Source organism: Pongo abelii, chromosome 4 (assembly GCF_028885655.2).
Source record: "Pongo abelii isolate AG06213 chromosome 4, NHGRI_mPonAbe1-v2.0_pri, whole genome shotgun sequence".
In the NCBI taxonomy this organism is placed as follows: Eukaryota; Metazoa; Chordata; class Mammalia; order Primates; family Hominidae; genus Pongo; species Pongo abelii.
The window spans coordinates 187,389,988-187,414,425 of record NC_071989.2 but is presented as its reverse complement, the minus strand read 5'-3'; the positions used below and the strand labels follow the sequence as shown (position 1 = coordinate 187,414,425).

The 24,438-nt window shown below is 42.8% G+C and overlaps 2 protein-coding genes across 5 annotated transcripts in view; one reads left to right on the top strand and one right to left on the bottom strand.

Moving 5' to 3' along the window:
• Nucleotides 1-7,063: 7,063 nt before the first annotated feature.
• Nucleotides 7,064-20,092, bottom strand: LOC129059679 (microtubule-associated protein 4-like). Its single transcript, XM_063724592.1, has 3 exons — nt 20,065-20,092; nt 16,937-18,281; nt 7,064-7,470 (listed from the first exon to the last, which is right to left on the bottom strand). The coding sequence occupies exons 1-2, from the start codon at nt 20,090-20,092 to the stop codon at nt 17,257-17,259; spliced, it is 1,053 nt and encodes a 350-aa protein (XP_063580662.1). The 3' UTR covers nt 7,064-7,470; nt 16,937-17,256.
• CLK4 (CDC like kinase 4) overlaps nt 13,828-24,438 on the top strand; it is a 27,464-nt gene continuing 16,853 nt past the window's right edge. Inside the window, exons 1-2 of one of the 4 annotated variants that reach the window (XM_054556336.2) lie at nt 13,828-14,012; nt 21,137-21,297. In XM_054556336.2, coding sequence (XP_054412311.1) covers nt 21,137-21,297 — 161 coding nt within the window. In that variant the 5' untranslated portion in view covers nt 13,828-14,012. Of the gene's footprint in view, nt 14,013-17,505; nt 17,639-21,136; nt 21,298-22,126; nt 22,173-24,438 lie in introns of those variants that run through there. The other 3 variants (XM_002816298.5, XM_054556337.2, XM_054556339.2) reach the window with 3 other exon arrangements.

Sequence of the window (24,438 nt, the reverse complement as noted above, 5' to 3'; positions counted from 1 at the left end):
GCTCCACCTCTTCACACTGTTGCATTGGGGATTAAGTTTCAACATGAACTTTGAAGGAGACAAAAACTTTCAAACCATAGCACATAGAGTTGAAAACTCACAAAGCAAATACAAAAGCAATCACTAAGTCAAGAAAGAGAACACGGCAAGTACTCACAGGACTTAGACGTAAGAATAGTAGAATTCCAGAGAAGGTTGGATGCTCAACTCCAGTAGGTTTGCTATGCCAAAGTCAGGATCCTAATTGGGAAGGAATAGGAGCCTGACACTGGAAATAGGGACATCTCTGTTGATGCGCTAAAAAATCTTGCATTCTTAGATTGCTCTGAACCTCCTGGGTCTGCAGAAGTGGACCGTTCTTCCCTGTTAAAGGTCAGTGCTGCTTCCATGCTTGAAGATGTAAAGAAGATCTGGAGGCTTCCGCTTTAAAGGAAAGCATGCACCCTTCTCAGGATCAATCCCCTCTTCCCCAGTCCCAAGACCAGTAACTAGGGTCAAGGTACAATGTAATCTGGCCAGGCAAGTGCTGGGCCTCTTAAGGGAAGGAAAGAACCGTAGGCAAAGGAACTGCAGGACCTTGCCAACAAATACTTGCAGGACAGTTCTGCAGATGGCCTTGGACCAACCCAGTTCTCTCCTCTTTCTTACTTGCAGTTCTCAAGAAAAACCATAGACTGTGCTGGGAACACAACAATGTGAGATAAGGAGAAGCTGGCTGGAAAGACCTGGGCTCTATTCCAGACCCCCCTACCCCAGAAACAGGATGTCCTTCAATGCCTTATTCCAGTGAGTCACATTGCCCTGGGGCATAAAACCCAGGATGCACTTTCTTCCATGGCCCTTTGGCTGCAGTCCAAGTGGAGCACACACACCACGGCAAGGCTCCAATCCAACCTTAGGTGGCTTTCCTGAGCCCTGGGGATTAGCTTCCAATGAATCCTAGGCTTCCATTGTCCCTTGCTGCCTATGAGTAAGTAACAAACCCTCTTCATGTAACTTATATGTGGGTGTTCTGTCTCACCAGATTCAGACAGTGTGGTAACTAGAGCACAGTGAACCTGCTTCACAGCACTGGCAGGAGCTGAAAGAGGAAACATGGGCTGGATCCCAAAGGTGCTCATCGAGAGCTGTGCAACAGAAGCCTGGGAGGGCGAGTTTATTGATACGGGAGCCCTCTGCCATGACACAGGATCTAACACCTAGGCAAGTCCCCTGAGAGACAAAGCTAATGTGCTGCTACAGATGAAGCCTGGGGAAAGAGCCACTCACCCTGCAGGAAGTGAAAATGCTGGAAACTGTGGAAAATGGCAGATGAGGGAACCATAAGACCTAGAATGAGACATGCTAGAGGGGATGTACTCTACAAGGCCAGAAAACTCATCAGCTGACTCTGCCTTGTGAGAGGGCCTAGAAGAGGCTCCATCCTCCAAGGAGATAAGGAAAGTGCTGATGAGAGGGTCACCAGCATCATCGAGAAGCTCAGTAGGGGCCATCCTCTGAGGCCAGCCACGACCATAGGAAAAGCTACTCTGGATTGAGGCCCAGAGCAGGAAATGGCTATGGAGCAGGTCTCAGCTTTGGTGTACACAGCCCTGTCCCTTGGGCTATAAAATCTGGAAGACCCTACAGTATTAGAGATATCTGTGATGGGGCAAAAACACCATGAGGAGAGTCTGTGCTTTGTTTTCCCACAATTCTACACTCTGTGGGTCGAGAGGTCTTAGGTCTCAGAAGAACAATGCAGAAAGACACAGAAAATGTCCCATTAAACTTTAAGCTACAGCTGACCTGTTGCCCATTCATTTGAGCGTCTTGTGCCAAGAAATTACAAGGCAAGAAAAAGAGTCAGAATTCTGCCAGAGGTGACTAACCCTGATGATCAGGAGGAGGCCGGACTGTTGTTACACCATGGGGATGCGAAGGATAAGTGAGACACTGAGCAACCCATTCGGGTGATCTTGGTACCCTCTTTCCCAGCCTTTGTTTTTTTTTGTTTTTTTTTTTTGAGACAGAGTCTCGCCCTGTCGCCCAGGCTGGAGTGCAATGGGGCAATCTCAACTCACTGCAACCTCCGCTTCCTAAATTCAAGCGATTCTTCTGCCTCAGCCTCCCGAGTACCTGGGATTACAGGTGCGTGCCACTATGCCCGGCTAATTTTTTGTATCTTTAGTAGAGATGGGGTTTCACCATGTTGGCCAGGCTGGTCTTGAACTCCTGAGCTCGTGATCTGCCTGCCTTGGCCTCCCAAAGTGCTCGGATTACAGCCGTGAGCCTCTGTGCCCAGCCTCTTTCCCAGTCTTAACAGTAAATGGACAAGCAAGTAAGCCATGGCCTGAGAAGAACAGGGTGACTAGGGGCTTAGAGCACACAGGCTTGAGGGCCTGGGTTACCTTCCCAGATGAGCCGCCAAGACCAGCAAAAGAGCTAGCCACGAAACCTGCCAGAAACCTGGAATAGTGGCTCCAGATGGCATGGGCTTACTGCAGTGGAAGGGTGGCCGGCAGTGGACACGGTGCTGTGCCACCCGTAACCCACTTCAGGACCAGTGCACTCACTGCTCTGGCTGCCAGCTTACAGATGAGTCATTGTCTAGAAACTGCCCTTAACCTAAGGAAGCGTCTTCTCAAAGCTATATGCCTTCCCTGGGGTCAGCCTACCTCTAATGACTGGTCAATGTTGGAATATAAAGATCGGGACCTCCTAACTCAACTGGGACAACTGTGAAGGGTGACTTCAGACCCAGATTTCCTGAGAGGACCGCTGAAGCGACACATCTGCTCACTTCAAGGTGCTCTTCCTGAGAATACTCCTTATGAAACTTCGTGCCACAAATATTAGAGTCTTGGAATCTTTTTCTGGAGGCACCCAGCGTATGGAGATCTGTTCCTGGGCTCTCTATTCTGTTCTGTTGGTTTACTTATCTATCCTTGTGCCGACATCATGCTGTCTTAGTCACTATAGGTTCACTATAATCTCTGTTCGAGCATGTGCTCTCGCCTTGTTCTTCTTCAAGTCACTTGGCGAGTCGTGGCTCTTTGTAGTTTTATCACATTTTTTTTAGAATCAGCTTCTCAGTTTCTACAAAAAGCCCCATTGGGATTTTGCTTGTAATTGATCTAATGGATCAATTTGGAAAGAATAGGCAGTATTTTTAATATTGAGTCTTTTACCCAATGAATTTGGTATCTTTATGTAGGTCTTCCCGAAGATCTCTTAGTAAAGTTTTATCATTTTTACCATAAGGTAAAATGGTAGAAATGATAAAACTTTGCTAAGATATATTGTTGACAGAAACATATTTGATTTTTTACACTGATTTTATATCCATCAACTTTGCTAATGATTTACAGGTTATGCTGTGCATTTTCTCTTTCTTTCTTTCTCTCTTTCTTTTCTTTTTTTTTTTTTTTTTTTTTTTTTGAGACAGGGTCTGGCTCTGTTGCCCAGACTGGAGTGCAGTGGCACAATCTTGGCTCACTGCAACCTCTGCCTCCCGGGCTCAAGAGATTCTCGCACCTCAGCTTCCCGAGTAGCTGGGACTACAGGCCTGCGCCACCAAGCCCAGCTAATTTTTTTGTATTTTTTGTAGAGATGTTGTTTCACCATGTTGTTCAGGCTGATCTCAAATTCCTGAGCTTAAGCTATCTGCCCTCCTTGGCCTCCCAAAGTGCTGGGTTTATAGGCGTAAGCCACCATGCTGGGCCTTATTTTGCATCTTCTTTTTCTTTTTTTTTTTTTTTTGAGACGGAGCCTCGCTCTGTCGCCTGAGTTGGAGTGCAGTGGTGAGATCTCGGCTCACTGCAACCTCCGCCTCCCAGGTTCAAGCAATTCTCCTGTCTCCGCCTCCTGAGTAGCTGGAAGTACAGGCATGCGCCAACATGCCCAACTAATTTTTGTATTTTTAGTAGAGACAGGGTTTCACGATGTTGGCCAGGCTGGTCTTGAACTCCTGACCTCAGGTGATCCACCCGCCTCGGCCTCCCAAAGTGCTGGGATTACAGACATATTTTTCATTTTCTACACATACAGTGATAACATCCACAAATAATGACAGATTTTTTTTTCTGCAATTCATTTATTTATCTTTCTTGTCTTAATGAACTAGATAGGCTATCCAGAAAAACATTGAGTAGCACTGAAAAAGGCTGAAGGTAAATGGAGAATAGCATAAGATATACCAGATTTTGTAAGGCCTTGTTGGCCGAATAATGGTTTTAAATTTGTTTTAAATAAACTTAGAAAATTTTGATAGCTTTCTGTAGACAAGTAATGAGTTCAGTATTTCTAAGACTTTTCCAACTTCTGGATGGATAATGAACTACAGGAGAATAAAGAGTGGGGGCCAATCTCATTCATGGACATAGACACAAGAAGCCTTTAAAAAAATTGCAACAATGACCCAGAAAATATAGTATATAAAAGGTTTTTCCATGAATGGAAAAGTAGCTTAAAGTTAAAGAAACTCTAAATGTAATTTTATATTACTATAAAAATCATGCAATCATCTCAAAAGAAGAATAAAAAGCAAATAAAATGCCCACCAAGAATGTGTGTGTATGAATTTGAAATGGAAAGGAACCATCTCAATCTAATGAAAAGTTGCTATCAACACCTGTTAGGGACAGCATTCTTAACAGCAAAATGTTAACAATATTTCTTGTAAGATCTGACAAGACAATGTTGCCCATGATCACTGCTTCCATTTGTAGCTGTACTCGTCACCTTAGGTAGCACAGTAACAGAAGAAAAATAAATAAGAGGTGTAAAGACCAAGAGGTGAAACAAGCCCATTATTATTTGCAGATGATACAATCTTTTACCTAGAAAGCCCCAAATAATTTAAAGACAAGAAATTAGACATGACGAGAGAATTTAGCAAGGTGACAACACATAGGATTAATATCTAAAAACCAGCAGTATTTCTTTAGCAACAGTTAAAACTGTGTGTCCAATCTTGTAGCCACTAGCCAAAGTGGCTATTAGGCACTGAAAATGTAACTAGTTCAAATTGAGATGAACTGTAAGTGTAAAATATATATCAGATTATAAAACCTTGGTACAAACAAAAAAAAGAAAACAAAATACTTCATTAATAATATTGATATAGGCCAGGCACAGTGGCTCAGGCCTGTAATCCCAGCACTTTGGGAGGTAGAGGCAGATGGATCACCTGAGCCCCTGAGTTCAAGACCAGCCTGGGCAACATGGAGAAACCCCATCTCTACAAAATAATAATAATAACAATATTGATATAAATTACATGTTTAAATGATATTTTTGATATATTAGATTAAATTAAAACAGAAAATTTTGAATTATACCCATGGGGAACTTCCAGAAGAACAGAGAGAGGACCTTGACACATTCTCTCCCAAAAGCAGCAACTAAAAAATAAATAGCAAATTACTAAAAACAATTACTTTGGAACTCTGGAAATTAACCAAAGGCATACAACAAGCTGAAAAGCATTTATTCAAGAGAAACTATTGAACCTTGGTAAGATCAACAAAGTGTGTGACACATCGTCTTAGAACTGCTCCCGTCCTCACTCCCCCTGCCGCCACCCCAGCTCCATGGTGCAGTATTGGTGGGACTGGCTGCCTTACTGGTGCCAAAAGGGGCTGAAATGATTTGGAGCTTCAAGGAAAAGCTCTATTTACTTGGTTTTGTTGAAAACAATAATATTTGGTAGCAATCAGAGGCCAGCAGAGCATGGAATCTCCTAAGGCTGTGATAACACTTGGGGCCATCAAGCAATCAGCGAAACATTTAAAAGGGAGACCTAGGGAACAAGACAGGCTCCAGTTTATACTCACATCTGACCGACCTTGACACCCTGTACAAGCAGGAAGTGAAAACTGAGGCAGATTTGTTAACTCATTGAACTTTGAACACATTCCTCAACCCACACACACGTTCCCTCGGCAGTGGGTGGAAGCCTGGCCAGCTCAAATCATTTAATCTTGTGTTAAAGAAAGAGCTGATGAAAAGATCATCCCTTTAAGTGTCAAGCAATTCTTAAAAGGGACAACCTTGCTTGTGAAAATAAAAAGAAACTCTGGCCCGGGAGCAGTAGCTCACGTCTGAAATCCCAGTACCTTGGGAGGCTGACGTGGGCAAATCACCTGAGGTCAGGGGTTTCAGACCAGCCTGGCCAACACGGTGAAACCCCGTCTCTACTAAAAAGGCAAAAATTAGCCAGGTGTAGTGGCTCATGTCTGCAATCCCAGCTACTTGGGAGGCTGAGGCAGGAGAATTGCTTGAACCCAGGAGGCGGAGGTTGCAATGAGCCAAAACCATGCCACTGCACTCCAGCCTGGGCGACAGAGTGAGACTCCATCTCAAAAAGAAAGAAAGAAAATAAAAACAAGGCCGGGCGCGGTGGCTCACGCCTGTAATCCCAGCACTTTGAGAGGCCGAGGCAGGCGGATCACGAGGTCAGGAGATCGAGACCATCCTGGCTAACACAGTGAAACCCTGTCTCTACTAAAAATACAAAAAATTAGCCAGGCGTGGTGGCAGGCGCCTGTAGTCCCAGCTACTCGGGAGGCTGAGGCAGGAGAATGGCGTGAACCCGGGAGGCAGAGCTTGCAGTGAGCCAAGATCACGCCACTGCACTCCAGCCTGGGCAACAGAGCAAGACTCCGTCTCAGAAAAAAAAAAAAAAAAAGAAAGAAAAGAAAAAGAAATTCTGAATTGTAATAGATGATTTTTATGACACTTGCCACTGCTGTCTTTTGAAGTGGGGTTTGAAGAATTTTATTCTTTTACATAGATTTTGATCAAGAGATGTAAAATAATACTGAAGAATGGAAAGTTATTCCTTGAAAGATATTATGTGCTTCAATGGATCAAATTGGAAGATCAGTTTTCAGTTATTAATTTTATGATAACACATGTTCAATATATATGCAGTATGGATATATAGCTGTATATGTGTGTATACATATATAGCTCATAATATTAATGTTGAGAGTATTTTCTCATTAATGAGTTAATAGACAAGAGAATGAAATAAGTTGATACGACCACTGTAGAAACTATGTAACAATGTAAATGGACGTAGATTGTAACTGCAAGGAATTTTATAAGCAAATTCTGCAAAACTAGGAACTGTTAAGGAGAGCCAAATCATCAGGGAAATACAATTAAAGAGAGAGCACTTAGATACTTAGAATTTATTTCAGATAGGAGGCTGGGCACCGCGGCTCACACCTGTAATCCCAGCACTTTGGGAGGCTGAGGCAGGCAGATCATGAGGTCAGGAAATCGAGACCATCCTGGCCAACAAGATGAAACCCGACTCTACTAAAAATACAAAAAATTAGCCGGGCGTGGTGGCGGGTGCCTGTAGTCCCAGCTACTCGGGAGGCTGAGGAAGGAGAATGGCGTGAACCTGAGAGGCGGAGCTTGCAGTGAGCGGAGATCGCGCCACTGCACTCCAGCCTGGGCGACAGAGCAAGACTCCAACTAGAAAAAAAAAAAAGAACTTATTTCAGATAGAAAATGAATTGTTTTCAGTACAAGGATTTTCCCATGCAACATGCTTTTTTAATCTTAATGTACGCAGTTGATTCTTATTATTTGGCACCAGTTAGGTTCTACAGAGTGGCTGTGAACCCTGAGTCCGTGAATACTGAACCACTACCTCTGGGGAAATACAGGGGGTACAGTTCCTGTGAGCCTCTGCTCACGACATTTTCATCAACCGATCAGTATGTAACCTTTTTTTGTCTGTGTTTCTGCTTAAAGACATCTTATTTAATATACACTGTTGATTCATTAACATTCACCTCCTGGCCAAGGGCACTATAACTCATGCTTGCATGAAGCTTATCTAACATGTATTTCTTCCGTAAGGCACATCACGGCCTTTTTGCACTTGGGAACACCAGTCAGCGCTTCAGCATGGTGCTTGGGGCCACTTTAAACAGCCAAATCATCAACAATGAACACAAACATGGGGGAAATGTGGCACTAAATAAACCCTGAAAAGGGCACTGGTTTTCCATATGACAGCTGAAACAAGATGGCAGAGGTAGCCTTATTTGAACTCAGCTGGGAATCTTTGCATTGAGCAACATTTTTTTTTTTTTTTTGCCGCTCTGCTCATGTCTGTGAATGAGATGTAAGTGCCTCAAGTATTGAATTGGGGTTGCACATAAATTTTAGTGAGTAGGCAACTTTGTAAATACAAAATCCGCCCATTAATAATAAGTATTGACTGCTGGGCGCGGTGGCTCACGCCTGTAATCCCAGCACTTTGGGAGGCCGAGGCAGGCAGATCGAGGTCAGGAGATCGAGACCATCCTGGCAAACACGGTGGAACCCATCTCTACTAAAAAAAAAAAAAAATACAAAAAATTAGCTAGGCGTGGTGGCGGGCGCCTGGAGTTCCAGCTACCTGGGAGGCTGAGGCAGGAGAATGGCGTGAACCCGGGAGGCGGAGCTTGCAGTGAGCTGAGATCATGCCACTGCACTCCAGCCTGGGCAAGAGAGCAAGACTCTATCTCAAAAAAAAAAAAAAAAAAAAAAAACAGGATTGACTGTGTATAAATATTTATTGGGGTGAACATATTTCCACAACATACTGAGAAGAAAAGTTATAACATCAAACTTAACTAAAATCTTGAAAGTGTTACCAAAACTAAGGCTGATTTGATAAAGTTGTATTGGAAGCCAAATGTGAGGATTGACCTGAGAAGACACACCAAGAAGGCTGGCACGTTCTAGGGTGTGCTACAAGGTGGAAGGCTTTTATAAGAAAGTTTAGGAGAAGGGAGTGGACTCCTTCCCAGAGGAGTCGTACCCTCTGCATTGGAGGGTACAGTATAGAGGTTACAATCATTGGCTACAGATGACTACATGCACGCTACAATGTTCTACGTGCAGGATAATCAGTAAAACTTCAAGATTCAGAAACAAATCAGTGTCTTGTTCAACGTCAGTGGGTTATGCATTAATCAGTATGTCAAGAATCTGAGGAACTCACAAGAAGATTCTTTGCTCAGGACAGAAGGTCATCAGGAACCACAAGACCTCCCCAGGCAGGTTAATTTGGAAGCCTGCCAAATATGACCTGTAGGTATTAGAAGCATTCCCTTCGCAACTCAGTGATAAGGCAAGGATGCCCACTATCATTACTTCTAAGGGAGACAAGGTGGTAAAATAGGAAAAAGAATATAGCCCTTGGATCTAGAAAAACCCTCACGGGTGGTAAACTGGAATGAGTTCCAGGTGGAGGTGAAACCTTGGCTGATGCAGTAGCTGGAGGCACTCAAATAGCATGGGGGCAATGGCAATTATAAGAATTGCGTAAGAGTTGTCTGCCTTTGGTTATTTTCAAAACTTCGAGGCCAGGGACAGTGGCTCACACCTATAATCCCAGCACTTTGAGAGGCCAAGGTGGGCGGATCATTTGAGGTCAGGAGTTTGAGACCAGCCTGACCAACATGGTGAAACTCTGTCTCTACTAAAAATGCAAAAAAATTAGCTGGGCGTGGTGGTGCATGCCTGTAGTCCCAGATACTCAGGAGGCTGAGGCAGGAGAATTGCTTGAACCCAGGAGGTGGAGGTTGCAGTGAGCTGAGATCATGCCACTGCACTCCAGCCTGGGTGACAGAGTGAAACTCCGTCTCAAACAAAGAAACAAACAAAAAACTTTGAAGAAGGAAAATGACAAGCTCAGGTCAGTTAATTGTAAGTTAAAGCACACTGTAGAGACAGAAGGCCTGCTGCAACATTGTGTGGAAAATCAGACCAAGGATTTAACTGTCAGGTGGCAAAGCTGCAGATGAAACGGAATGCCAAGCCTCAGTGGTCTCCTATTCCAAGTTCAGACCTCTGAGAAGCAAATCTCCAGTGTGTTTCATATATTGTCCTTCCAATCTTTCCTCAAGTCACTTACTCAGTCGTACACGTGGCCTTGAAAATATGTAGGGTAGTTGTGGGTTTTTAAATATCCTCACAAATGGTCTTGTAAATCGCGAGTTTTTTTTCTCCACTCAACATTAAGTTTCTTAGGTCTGTTCATATGCTATACATAAATCTAGTTCATAGTTTTTAACCGATATGTAGTATCCACATATATTTTCTAGTTATTCATTCCCTAATGATGGATCTGTACATTGTTTCCAAGTTTTTCTTCCTATGACAAACAAAACTTCCATGAGCATCCTCACAATTTCCTCATGGAGTTCAATGAGACTTGCAGGAGGTTTTTATCCCATCCTTCACATGTCCGGCTTCCCCTTTTCTTTTAGCTTCAACTAAAATGTTACAGCTGCCAAGAGCCCTTTTCTGACCAGCCCACCTAAAATAAGCCATCCTCAGTTATTCTTTCAGTCCCTAGTTTGTTTCTTTCATAGCACATGTAAAACATTGAAGTATTTTATTTATTTCCATTTTTTTCTCTCTCCCACTGCAACCTAACCTCCATGGGGATAGGCACTTTGTCTTATATACTTTCGTATCTTTAGCATCAAGAACAGTATGTGGCATACGTAAGTGTCCAATAAATACAGAAGGAAAGAAGGAAGGAAGGAGGGAGTCTGTCGGTCAGCTGGAGTGCAGTGGTACCATCTCGGCTCATTGCAACCTCTGCCTCCTGGGTTCAAGCAATTCTTGTGCCTCAGCCTCCTGATGTAGCTGGGATTACAGGTGTGCGCCACCATGTCTGGCTAATTTTTCTAATTTTAGTAAAGATGGGATTTTGCCATGTTGGCCAGGCTGGTCTCGAACTCCTGGAATCAAGCAATTTGCCTCCCTCGGCCTCCCAAAGTGCTGGAATTACGGGCGTGAGCCACCATGCCCAGCCAAAAGGAGAGAGTTCTTGAAAGAAAATTTGAGAATGATTCAAAGGAACTTGGTTGGTTGGGACCTAAGGAGAGAAAGGCCAGTAAGAGATGACCCTATTTAATGGGGAATGATTTGGCACCTTCAGAATTGTGAATTCTGATACTAAATTTTAAGCTGTTTTCACTTCTGTGCTGTACCCACCCTCCAGTATCTCAGTCCCCTCTTATCCTCAGTGATACGTTGCAAGACCCCCAGTGGGTGCCTGAAACCACAGACAGTACTGAACTCAGTTGGCATCGATTGGAATACGTTTCTGTTCATGTCTCCCACCCACAAATGTAATCCCTTTTCCATCTTCACTAAGCACTCATCAGGCACTGTGGCTATCACTTATGCAGTCTGAGGTACAATAGCAAAACTAGCATGAATTTCTTTTTCCTTCACAATTTTACAAATAGAAGACTTGCTCTCGTAGATCTTGGCAATCTCAGGATATGATTTTACTTTCTTTCCTTAAGTCGAGAACTTTCACCTTTCCACTTTAACGAAGCACTTTGCAGCTTCTCTTTGGCATACGCAAACTGCCAGCATCACTACTGTCGTGCATGGGGGCAAGAATTATTATTAACAAGGGGTACTTGAACACAAGCACTGTGATATCGTCCCAGCGGATCTGACAACCCAGATGGCTACTACGTGACTGTCAGGTAGGGGATACAGCATGGATACACTGGACAAAGGGAGGATTCACCACACGGGCAGGAGGGAGCCAGGCCGTGCAAGATTTCATGAAACTACTCCCGACAGTGTACAATTTAAAACATATGAGGTTTTATTTCTGGAATTGTCCATTTAATATTTTCTGACTGCAGTTGACTGCGGGTAACTAAAACCATGTGAGGTGAAACCGAGGATAAATGGGATGACACGGCTGGCTCTGTGTCCTCACCCAAATCTCATCTCAAATTGTAACCCCCTAATCCCCACGTGCTGAGAGAGGGACGTGGTGAGAGGTGATTGGATCATGGGAGTGGATTCCCCCATGCTGTTCTCCTGATAGCAAGTGAGTTCTCATGAGAACTGATGCTTTTATAAGTATTTGACAATTCCTCTTTCACACACACTTCTCTCCCCTGTTGCCTTGTGAGGAAGGTGCCTGCTTCCCCTTCTGCCATGAGGCCTTCCCAGCCATGCGGAACTGTGAGTCAATTAAACCTCTTTCCTTTGTAAGTTAACCAGTTTCCAAGAAGTTCTTTATAGCAGTGTGAAAACGGACTAATACAGGGAGACTCTTGCAACCTCAAAGTTTTAAGCTTATTCCTCCTTAAAGCTATGTATTAATAGGCTTTGGGAAATAAAGGACAAAGGATGTGTGTCCATAGTTGGCACAAAACTTTATGAAGTAAGGACAGCAATTGCAGATGAGATAGTGTAGGGGAACTGAGAGATGGAACCAGAACAGAAATCAGAGTAAGACGTGACGGGGGCTACCAGAAAAGTGAACAGCCTCTCCAGAAGTCATCAGAATACTCTGAAGGATGCTGTACTTCCTATAATTACATGAAATAGGACATTGATATTTATACATTAAAATAAAGAGTAACCCTAGAAGATTTAGAGACAAATATGTGACATATTTTCATCCTTTTATGTAGGATTCTACAATGTTCCTTAAATATTTAGGATTTAGGTAAATATACTTTCTTTTTAATGGTTTCATTGGATGGTTGACAGCTGAGGATATTGGTAGTGAGGGCTGAGAAACCCTAATTTACTAACCTGAATGAGAAATAGCCTCTAAAGCTGGGCACGGTGGCTCACGCCTGTAATCCCAGCACTTTGGGAGGCCGAGGTGGGCGGATCACGAGGTCAGGAAATCGAGACCATCCTGGCTAACACAGTGAAACCCCGTCTTTACTAAAAAAAATACAAAAAATTAGCCGGGCATGGTGGCGGGCGCCTGTAGTCCCAGTATTCCCAGCTACTTGGGAGGCTGAGGCAGGAGAATGGCATGAACCCAGGGAGCGGAGCTTGCAGTGAGCCAAGATTGCACCACTGCACTCCAGCCTGGGTGATAGAGCGAGACTCCGTCTCAAAAAAAAAAAAAAAAAAAAAGAAGAAGAGAAACGGCCTCTAAAGAGGTCATTTAGCTCTTGCAAATGTCTCTGTATATACAGGCTTGTCCAACACAGACCTATAGATTGTCCAAGACAAGCACAGTCTTTAGTCTGATATCTGATCTACAATGATAACATAGTCAACCAGGATACTTTTATAAGAAGTTTTAAACGCTGGGGGAAAATCACTAAGTAGATTCATCAGAGAAAACACATCTGGGAAAATTTTTTCAATGTGATTTGAATCAGATCAGTGTTGGGGTACGATGACTTATAGGGTAATAAGTGATAGACATTAGGAAATCAATAAGACATTTTAGGGACTGCTGTGAAACCCAGGGACTCCACATCAAGCCAATAATTGAAGTTGACAGAAAAAAATCTCAGTTCAATTCCTGATTTTCTATATCAATGGAGAGGGATGATATGGCTAATCCACTGCAGCTAAGAATCCATTACTGAGTCTGCTTAAATTGTTACTTTCTCTTTCAAGGGCGTTTGGGCATGAAATGGCAGGACATATGTTAAATTGTTGATATGCTACAGTTTCTAGAACCAATAGCATGAGAAGTCCTGAAGGTTACTGCAGTCTGTGTGGTAGGTGTATCCAAAAGGCACATTCAGCTGTGACTAGCTCTGAGAACCTTTCATTGGTGGTTGCAGAAACTGACAAGGAGGCTGGAAAGACCAGCCTATCATATTCCCCTACACAACCTCTGAGCTAAATCCTTCTTTGGACCCTTCCACTCCCCACCTCACATGTACACTGCAAAGTGTGTTGTGAACCAGAGAATGCTTCTGGCACCGTTTGGTGCCACTGAATCTTGCTTTATAGTATCAGGAAACACTGGAGGCACCTGGGATGTCACTCATCTGGGACAGTGTGGGATGCCTGGGAGACCCTTTGTGACTCAGTGTTAAACAGCAAATAAGGCACTGAGACCTTTAGTGACCTTGATGTGCTGGAGATAAACAGATCCATTGTGTCATCGTGAAAAGCCTTCGATGATATATTACCTTGGAGAGTGGTTTTTTAAGACAAACCTTTGATCTTGCTGAAAGATGCACTCAGCGTGTTTGCTCTAATGACTAAGTGAAGTAAGTTGCTATGTACTTTGTTGTGTAAGTTGAAGCAGTCAGTAGAACGGATTAAATACAAGAGCTTTGGAGCAAGCAAGATCTGGGTTTGAATCCTGATTCTGGGACTTGATAACTGATCTAGGGCAAATAACCAATGATCACTTTATAGGATTCAGATGATTAAATGAGATCATGTATATAAAGTGGTTAGCATAGAATGAGCATTTGATAGCTAAAAGCAACTCTAATTAGTAAATATCAGTAACCAGTAGCTAATAACAGAGGCTATAACTGCAAAGGTTTATACCTTTGTAAAGGTTACTCTATAAGGTAATAAGCTTTTAATTTACACAATAATTTAGACTTTTACTCTAAAACTTGGCTTTCATATATGAGCGTTTTTGATGTCCGAAGTTAAGCATGTAGTATACACATCCTAGAATATGTGATAAGAATATTCCTTTGGTTGCTCTTCAAAGCTAAAATTTTTTTTTTTTTTTTTTTGAGACAGAGTCTTACTCTGTTGCCCAGGCTGGAGTGCAGTGGCACGATCTCAGCTTACTGCAGCCCCGCCTCCTGGGCTCAAGCAATTCTTCTGCCTCAGCCTCCTGAGTAGCTGGGAGTACAGGCGCCCACCACCACGCCCAGCTAATTTTTGTATTTTTAGTAGAGACGGGGTTTCACCATATTGGCCAGGCTGGTCTCGAACTCCTGACCTCATGATCTGCCTGCCTCGGCCTCCCAAAGTGCTGGGATTACAGGCGTGAGCCACCGCGCCCAGCCAAAAGAAATTCTTAAACTAGTTCTTTTTGTTTTTGCTTTTGAGACAGGGTTTGGCTCTGTCACCCAGGCTAGAGTGCAGTTGCCCGATCTTGGCTCACTGCAACCTCTGCCTCCTGGGCTCAAACCATCCTCCCACCTCAGCCTCCCGAGTAGCTGGGACCACAGGCAGGCACCACCATGTCCAGCCAATTTTTTTTCTGTATTTTTTGTAGAGATGGGATTTCACCATGTTGGCCAGGCTAGTCTTGAAATCCTGGGCTCAAGTGATCCACCCACCTCTGCCTGCAAGCTGAGATTACAGGCGTGAGCCACCGTGCCCAGCCTTTGACTAGTTGCTTTGACACATCAGTTAACTCAAAGGTTTTTTTGGTCATACTTGTTCTTGTGTAGAGATGAAACCACTGGATTAGGCAGTGTTTCTGGTATTGGTAGCAGATTCTCAGAAATTTAGATAAACCTTTTCATGAAGTCTTGCCAGGTAACTGACTTAATAGGAAGGGTTAGGCTGCCACGTAAGGGTGGTAAGCTAACTGGTGCAGTGATGCTGGGATGAAATGTCTACCTTTAACTTACTCACTTTGACCTTAAACCAACTGAGCAAAACAGCCCAAAGCAGCTTATGTAAACAACCTACAAATATTTACTGGGTTCTAGGTCTGAGATACCAAAGACAATATAAATCAGGTCCTTGTCTCCAAACTAAGCACAACGCCACAGAGAGTGACTAGGGGCACCATAGTGCTGCATCACATAGCACAGAGGTGCTAGTCATTCTCAGCTTCCTTCTGATCACTACACACTTTTAAACATTAGACCTTTTGGTGGCATACAAATTAAAACACTAAAGCGAGATGAATGTAATTACAAAGCAGACTCTACTATTGGGTAACAGTGTGTGTGACGTCTATAATATAAAGGCCTCTGTAGGTGGCATTTCAAGTCGCTGCTTTTTAACATAGTGTTGCTTTTTTGAGCAGAATTGTGGGCTGTCCTGACCACACTTTCTTATAACCTCATGAGGCAGAATCTCTCCTACTCCATCAAACAGGATAACATTCTTTGGTGCCAGCTTGAATTCACATTCTCATATGCTGCAATTTGAGCCCCACTCTACCTTGTATTATAGCCCAGACCAGTCAGCTCAACATTCTATCTAATAGATTCCCTTGAGACAGGATGTGTAATCAATTGTAGAACCAATACATTTCACTCTTTGGGCAAAATCTGTTAGCATACCAGGTGGCTCCAAATACTCCACTATTTGAGGACTTCACATCTAACTGGAGTAGTCAGGAGCAGGGAAATGGGTGGGAACTAATGTCAGAGACAGCATCTTGAAGAAATGGCCCTTCAAGGATGAGTAAGATTTATATTTGTAGATGCAAAAATGGTGGCTATTCTAGATGAAAATAATATCATTTGTTTCATTCTGTAGCATAAGGAGTTTACTCTTCCAATTTTCCAAGTTTCTTTTCAACTTCACTTCTTGGAGTGCAATCTCCATGAAAATTCAACTTGTCATATCAACTTACTTTTTGAAATGCTGTACAATCTCCGAGATTTATCTAAATTTACCCTACTTACCCAAACCAGATGGCACAAGTTTCTATCCTGTTAGTTCACTAAAGGTATTTCCGTTCCCTCCTTTCACCTAACAGGATAACAGGTCTCCCACATGCTATTGGGCTAATACCCGCAAGAGTTCAACCCTACCCTCCCAATTTTGATTTCTAGCTTTCCCTTTTATCCAGCGAATCCCCGTCAGAATACAGAAGCCAACCGCCACCCCGCCCGCCGTCCCCCGCGACGATCTTCAGTCTCACCTCACCTAAACCCTTTCCCTCACTTAAGCCCTCCCTTGCTTTGACACCCCATTCTTGGTTCTCCTCCTCTGCTGATCATTCCTTCTCAGGCCCCTTTCCCTCTAGCCCTTAAGTGTTCCCCACAGGGCTCCGACTTCGACCCTAATATTTCTCATGTTACATACTTACACGGGGGAACTGCCTGGGGGTTCTCAAAACTGCAGAATACCCTATCTGAGGTAAGCAAGCCCCATAACGGACTATCACTAGCTCAGAGACATTTTTCTGCCTTGAATAAAATCAGCCCGCAGGGACAAAAAAAATGGGGAAAAGTTCGTTAGGGAAACTTCCAGCTACCTTATCTGCTCAGGAAGTAGGGATCCTAACAGGAAAACCTTGTCAGGAGTCTCCACTGAAACCTCCGGGTTTTTGTTTTGTTCTGAATAGGAGCACATGCCTTGAAAAGATAAGCACCCCTTGAGCTTGTTTTCTGAGACAGCCTCTTATCCGAATCCACCTTAGACTGGAAGCGCCAAGTGGGCTGGACTGCAAGCACCCAGTCCACGGAACAGCCCAGGCACCAGCCAGGCCCCGCCCTGGGCGGTTTTGGGGCCGTTGTCGCGTGCCGGCTGCTTCGGGAGTTGCCCCGGGGGAGGGGGCAGACACGCGTTACACACTTAGGGCGGGACACGGGCGTTCCTTCCCGGTTCCACCCAAGCCCGTAGAGAACGTAAACACCCTCCCGGCCCAGAGGCCCCGGGACCGGGGGCGTTGGTGGGGGTGGGTGGGAAAAATGCCTGGGCTGCGCAGCCGCAGTGTGGAGGCTCGGGTCCCGCTCTTACGTCACGTGGAGCCCCGCCCTTAGGTGGAGCGGCGGGAGCGCGCAAGGCTCTGTCACGCAGGCGCGTTCGCGCGGCGTAGGTGGTGCTAGAGGCGACCGGGGGATTGTAGGGCGACGGCGCTGCCGCCATTTTGTGGGGTGTTTGTCGCAGCGGCCGAGGAGGGAAGACGGCAGTTTGGCGACATTTCTCGGCCGAAGGGCCATTTGCTTTTGCGGAGGTAGGGTTGCAGATGGTGTGTGCTGGGACAGGCGGCTGTCGGTCTTTAGGTCTCCGAGCCAGGTGTCGGAGAAACGAACGCGTTAGGGGCCTGGGCTTCTGGAGCTGAGTTGGGAGTTCTGCGGGGCGCTGCTCGGCTGGTGCACGCCGGAAGCACTGAAAGTTGCTCGGGCGTCGCGGTTCTGCCGCTGACCCTTCTCTGAGGGCCCTGGCCGCTCGCGTCGCGGCTCCGGAGGCCGTGGGCTCGCGGTCCCCTGCTGGCTGGCGAGCGCGGCTGTTGGTTAACCCTGTCGGGACCTCTTCCAGCCGGCGGGCGCTAGGACCTGTCGGGAGACCCTTCGAGAGCCGTCTCCGGCATTCGTGCCGTCGGAGATCAAGTCTTCCCCTGGATTCCTGGCCTGGGTCGTCTGTAGCGTTTCGGGGGTTTTCCAGTGTCAAGCATTTGCCCCTGTCTTGAGTGCGCCAAAGGCACTGGCCGGGTGCCCAGGAGCCGGGAGGTGGGGACGGGGCGTCCGTGCAAATCCAGGTGGTTGAGGGCAGTAGCTGCTTGTGTGTGAGAGGTGGAAATTTGCGGAGGCTAGTCCTCTGTACTATGCTGAACACAACATTGTTGCAGCGAACCTGCGTTTCTGGTAGTTTTGCATCTTATTATCCCTGGTTGCCTAAATAGCCCAGATATGCTTATCCGATCCTTAGGAAACCGCCCCGCAAACTGAACTCGCCAGCCACTTTGTCTTGCTTCATAACTGTCCTGTGCGATTGTGCTTTTTACACACCCCTACAGGCTTGTAACCCATTAAATGCAGTCCTCTTGGAGCCATCCAATCCTAAACTTGTAACCTATTTCGATGTTTTTAAGCCATGTACATAGCGTAAAGTTGTCAAGAACTGCAGGCTCTTAAGGGCAGTGGCGATGGATCTGCATATGAGATCCATTGTGTCATTGTTTTTTGAAAGATACCTAGTTATTCCAGCATGTAGGATCCTTTATTAATTAGAGGCAGTGTCATGATTCTAGATAGCTTTTCTTTTTTATGTATGCGAAGGAACCTTACCACATAGAACGTGGGTCGGGTGATCTTTGTGCCTTCAGATAAAATATTTTTGAACATTGCAGGGTGAGTGGGGGAGGTCAGAGGCTGGGACTAACAGCTGAATTACATTTGAAGTAGTGAACTTGAGAAGAATTTTGGACTCTCACAAGGGAGCTCGTTATTTTAATGTTTGCGTATTAACTGATAATTTGAGAATTCTGTTTTGCTGGAGGTTAGCTGGTTGTGGCAGACTTACAGTAGAAGAGGAAAAAACAAAACTGAAGAAGACACATAAGTCTTCAAGAAAACTTCATAGTAATGGAGGGTCATCAGATGAGATTTTGCTTGCTATGATTTAAAAATGCTTAACCAAGCTGAGTTCCTGATGTGGTTAAAATACAACTTTGGTATTTGACGGAACGCTTCAGAAGAACTGCACTTGAAATACACATTTTCTTTTTTTTTTTTTTTTTGAGACAGGGTCCCACTGTCGCCCATACTGGTATGCAATGGCGTGATCATGGCTTTCTGCAGCCTTGACTTCCTTGGGCTCCAGTGATTGTCCCAGTAGCTGGGACTACAGGCTCAAGTCACTATGTGCGGCTAATTTTTTGTATTTTTGTGAAGGCAGGGTTTCGCCGTGTTGCCCAGGCCAGTCTCGAATTCCTGGGCTCAAGGAGTGAGGCGCCACTGCGCCCAGCCATAAATTTTTCTTGATAGCTCTAATGAAGAAAGTTTGTGTTTTGGCCTTTTGCCTCAAGTAAATTTGTGCTGTTATTCATGTCACCTTCCCATATGGAAGTGACTCCATTTGTATCAAACCGGAATGCTCACTTCCATTGAGACGCTAACAAGAGTTTTAGAATTGCTGTTTGGCCTGATCAGTGCCTTCTCTTCCTCTGTAAAGTAAGCTGACAGCCACATTAGGAGGGTGCTATAGAATTAGAATCAGCAAGAGAGTGAATTAAAATATCTGACTGTCTGGTGGCAATCAGACTCTGATGGCGTGACACATACTTTCTTGTGGAATACCTCCCAGAAGAATTGAAGCTGCCTCACTTCAAAACCTTTAATCCATTTAAAATTATTTAAATTTCTACTTGCATTTGTTTGCTTATTAGTCATTTGGGCAAGCTGAATGAGGTTAACTAAGTGGATTTTACTCCGTTTTAGCTTTTTTCAGCTCCTTGCTAAATTGTGAAATTCTTCTCTTTTTACCATTTAAACTCACCCTGTTTAGCAGAATTTGGACCTGACTGTTAAAACTTAACTGCTTTGGAAAATAGTTAAGATGGGGAGAGACAGATAGGGGTTATATTGTTTGAGCACAGATGCTGAGCCTGGAAGGAACCCAGGTTATGCACTGGAGTTTGTAAATAGAGTCAGATGTCACTGTTATCGTTTGCTTTCACTGTGACCATGCTTCAGTGTGCATCCTTGTAGGTTGAGTTCTTTTTCAGAGTTACTCCAGATTTACTACAAATAGATTTTAAGGTTAAGAATAACTGCTGGATAAGAAAATGAACTTGTTGGATAGAGAAAATGAGTTCATAAAATCACATAAACATTTAAAAAAATTTTTTCGTAGAGACGGTTTCACTATGTGTAGCGCAGGCTGGTCTGAGACTCCTGGGCTTGGCCTCCCAAAGTTCTGGGATTACAGGCATGAGCCACCGCACCCGGCCTAAAATCACCTTTTTATATCTCTTCAGTTTCTCTGTTGACTATTGTGTTCTATCCACACAGAACTAATATTCTCAAAGCTTAGAGTCATTCTGAGATTTAGAGAAAAGAACTATGGAGAATTTGAGAAAAAGAAGCTTCATCATTGAATAGCTCTTTACCATTAAAACAAAGTCACCTCCCGTATTTAGTATCCCTAAGTGTTTTTGTCTTGCGCTTCAGTTATTTGTATTACAGTACTTCGCCAAAGCTGCATGACACTGATATTATTTCTCCTTAAATCAGCTCACATTTTAATGTTAACATTTTTAAAAGAAAATATGTCAATAACTTAGTTGGAAAATCACTAATAAGTATAAAGTAACAAAATAAAATGATAAATAAAAATGTTACTAATTTTTAGCTAAATACTTGTCTGCTGGAAACACTAGGCCTGAACCTTTTTATTTGGCCCCCCCCTTTTTTTTTTAATTTTTAAAAAGGCAGTTAGCAAGTGTTAGTTGAAGACAAGCACCAAGCTGAGAATTTGTCCTGGATGTAATCAGAATTCAAAAAAAATGTCTTAAAGTATCAGTATTACCCACAATTTAATACTAGATCTCTATGCCTCTTAGCAGTCATCCAACACACCAGTGCCTTGGGAAGCATTACCACCTAAAAAGATTTTGGCGCCTGTAAGACCCTGTGTGTTGGGTTTTGATACTTAAAGAATATTAATATATAATAATTTACCTATCACACATCTATAACCTCCACAATTCCCTTTTCATTTCTATCAACAGATGCGGCATTCCAAAAGAACTCACTGTCCTGATTGGGATAGCAGAGAAAGCTGGGGACATGAAAGCTACCGTGGAAGTCACAAGCGGAAGAGGAGATCTCATAGTAGCACACAAGAGAACAGGCATTGTAAACCACATCACCAGTTTAAAGAATCTGATTGGTAAATTAACTCTTGAACTAGTAGCATTTTAGCTCTAATAGTTTTAAATGATTTGTCATTTGCTTGTATAGCTTTCATCTGTCAAATTGTTTTATAATTCAGTCAACAAATACTCATTTAGAAAGTATTTGAGTACTTATTTTAGACTAGACTATAGGTGCTGAGGCTACAGCTGTGAATAAAACAAAGTTCTTATCCTTATTTATGTCTGTCTGCCTGGGAGTGGTAGGAGACAGTTGATCAGTAAGTGAATGTAAAATGTATTAAATAACATGGTGAGTCCCAACTGCCAGTAACGTGATTAGGGAGATGACACACAAAAAGTTAAGTAATAGTGATAGAATGCCCAATGAGTACCTTTAACTTGTATGTAGGAGGGAGATGGGTATATTGTAGTGCTCATTGTTTCAGAAATAAGATAGGGTTTTATAGGGGAGGAGTTATTCCAACAGAGAAAAGCAGCATGTATTATTAGTCACTTATACCATGTTGTACAGGTTATATTTGTAGATGAGGCCAAGGGATATGTTTGTTTGGGATTTTTAGAAGCTGGCTTTATTTAAGAACTATTCTTTTGCGTAGGTAGTAGCTAGTAATTTGGGAAATGGCCTCAATAAAAACTTGCAACAGCATGTGTCCTGTTTTATTGTATTCTTACCAGTGTAAAATTTGGAGGTAATATACTTATATAGAATTAAAGGAATCTTAAAGTTCTAAGTGATTAAAGAAAGGCTAGGTAATTTTTCACTCTTTCATTAATTTCCCTTTTTCGTTTGTTTTGTTGGTTCTGTTTTCTTGTTTTGTGCAGATGTTCCATTGGGACTGTTTACCAGATTGCTTTCTAAATTAGCCAGCTGGGGTTACTTTAAAAAACAGTATGTAATTTCTTTCCTTCTCCACGTTAACAGACTTGTTCTGCCAAACTGAGCTTATTTGTAGTCAGTGCAGACAAATCATGCTTCATACACATTGTTATATAAGGGGAAGGGGGAAGGTTTATGACAGGATTTCAAAGACCAGAGATAATTAATAATTAATGTACAGTACACTAAAAAAAACTATCTGTACTCCACTATTAATAAATACAAAAAACCCTAAGGCTTAACATCATAGTACTGGTTATTCATAGGATAATTATACGTTGTATATATAGACAGGAAGTGATGAGTGATGAACAGTTCATTTGTGCTCATAGTTAACTACATAAACATGATACTGAGTCCAGTTAACCACCAGGCCAGTGCCTTCTTTGACATTTGTACCAGGTGTGTTTGGTGGTCAACGTTCACCATAATCCAGAATATTCTAATTTTTGAAGATCAAAAACTTTGAGTGTTTTTATAAAATAACAAAAAACTGAAAAATGCAGAAAAGTATAAAGATGGTAATCTCTGTAGGAAATTTGTCCCCATTATTTAGCTGTAAAATTATAATTTAAAAAAATCTTTGTTTCTAAATCTTTGCCCCTGATTATTTCCTGAAAATACACTCCAGGAAGAAGCATTTTTAAGTTAAAGGGTGTGAACTCTTATTTCTTGCTACAGGTTCATATTTCTTTTTCTAGAGAGTTTGCCAAATTATACAACGTGCTCCTTCATGCTCTCACCAATCTTGGCTGTTTTGAAAGGCCAAGAATAATGTTTTGATTAAATGAATTTTTAAATTTCTAACAAATTTGTCCGCTGTCATATATTTATTGATCATTTGAACATCTTTTTATTCTTAGCCTATTTATTTTTTTTTATTGATTTAGAAGAGCTTTTTATGACATTATTTTAACCATTTGTCATATATATATTGTATAGTGTCTTTATGATTTGTCTTTTGGAGGTAGCCTGTGAATTGGTCTCCCTTTCTACAGGCTTAGTTAATCCATTCTGCATTAGAAAGACTGATGTGGCTGTAAACCCTACCTTTATATATTGTGGTCAGAAGCCTGTAACATAAAGTATCAAGTCTTAAACCAGTGATTCTCCAACTTTAGTGTGAATAAGAATCACCTTGGAGGTATGTTGACCAGATTTAGAGTCAGTGAGTATGACCTAAGGCCCAGGGTTACCATTTTTAATAAGAACTCCATATTTGATATTGTTGATAAATAGACCGTCCTTTGAGAAATACTCTTTAGCCTAGCGCGCAGGGTTTTTAACGATGCTATTCTCAGCTTACTTATTTGTCTACATTCCCCTATGTGAAAATTGCTCTTGCTGGGATTGTCTTTTTCCTGAGTAATGCATAGACAAATCCATCTCTAAGCCATTGTGGCTAAAAGTGCCATATGAATTTAAGATGGTAATATGCCATTCTTCTCCCCCGGAATTTCTTCTGTATTCTACTTTGTCCAAATCCTGGCTTCCCTTTAAGATGCAACTCTATTTCCATCTTTTTTTTGTAATTATTCTCTGACCATTTTAAACAGATTTTTTTCCCCATCTCTGACTCTAAGCACTCATGTGTTATAACCTTTTAGGATTTCCTACATTGTTGGATTTTGTTTCATTTTTATGTGAATAATCTCAAATTGTTCATTATTTGTTGGCAGGGACTTTGCCTTATATAATTTTTTTTTTATCTCCCACAGGACCTGTGTGGATATAAAAACGAATGCCCTTACCCTCATCCGTCTTGGCTATTTGAAAGGCTATAGTGAAATATTCACTGGGAATTCAGTGGATATTTAAAAAAATTAAATCAGTCTGTTCATCCTGTCTACCCTGTCCATAGCCTGTGTAATTCTGTAGACTTTGTTTATATAATCTCTCAGCCTTGGTCATTGGCCATTATCTATTGAAGAGACTCTCATCCTTTTAGTTTGTCCTCATGGTGTTCACTCCATGTTTTGTTACTCTATACGTTGTTTATGGCTTAGCAGCTCTAATTCCATGCAGTATTCCAGCTAAAGATTGTTAGTGCTAGTTTTTAGAAGGATTTTGGACTTTTACGGGAAGGATACCCTTAAAAGTATGGTCACGTCTAGCTTATTGTATTGGTGGCCTCTCCCTGACAGTTTCAAGCCAACTGATCAGATCTCTAACCTAGACTACCCACAGTCTTACCCAAATATCCTGAGTTGTTTCTCCAATAAATACAACTTAAAGCTGATGCTAGGGAAAGAGAACCGGGTTTCTGTATCTCCCCAGC

What these genes read in the sequence shown, in the direction of transcription:
- LOC129059679 (XM_063724592.1), bottom strand. Translation starts at nt 20,092, where the DNA reads ATGGTCACAGTGAAAGCAAACGATAACA. An exon ending in AGTGAAAGCAAACGATAACA is followed by an intron (nt 18,282 to 20,064) that starts GTGACATCTGAC and finishes AGGGATAATAAG; the next exon opens with ATGCAAAACTACCAGAAACG.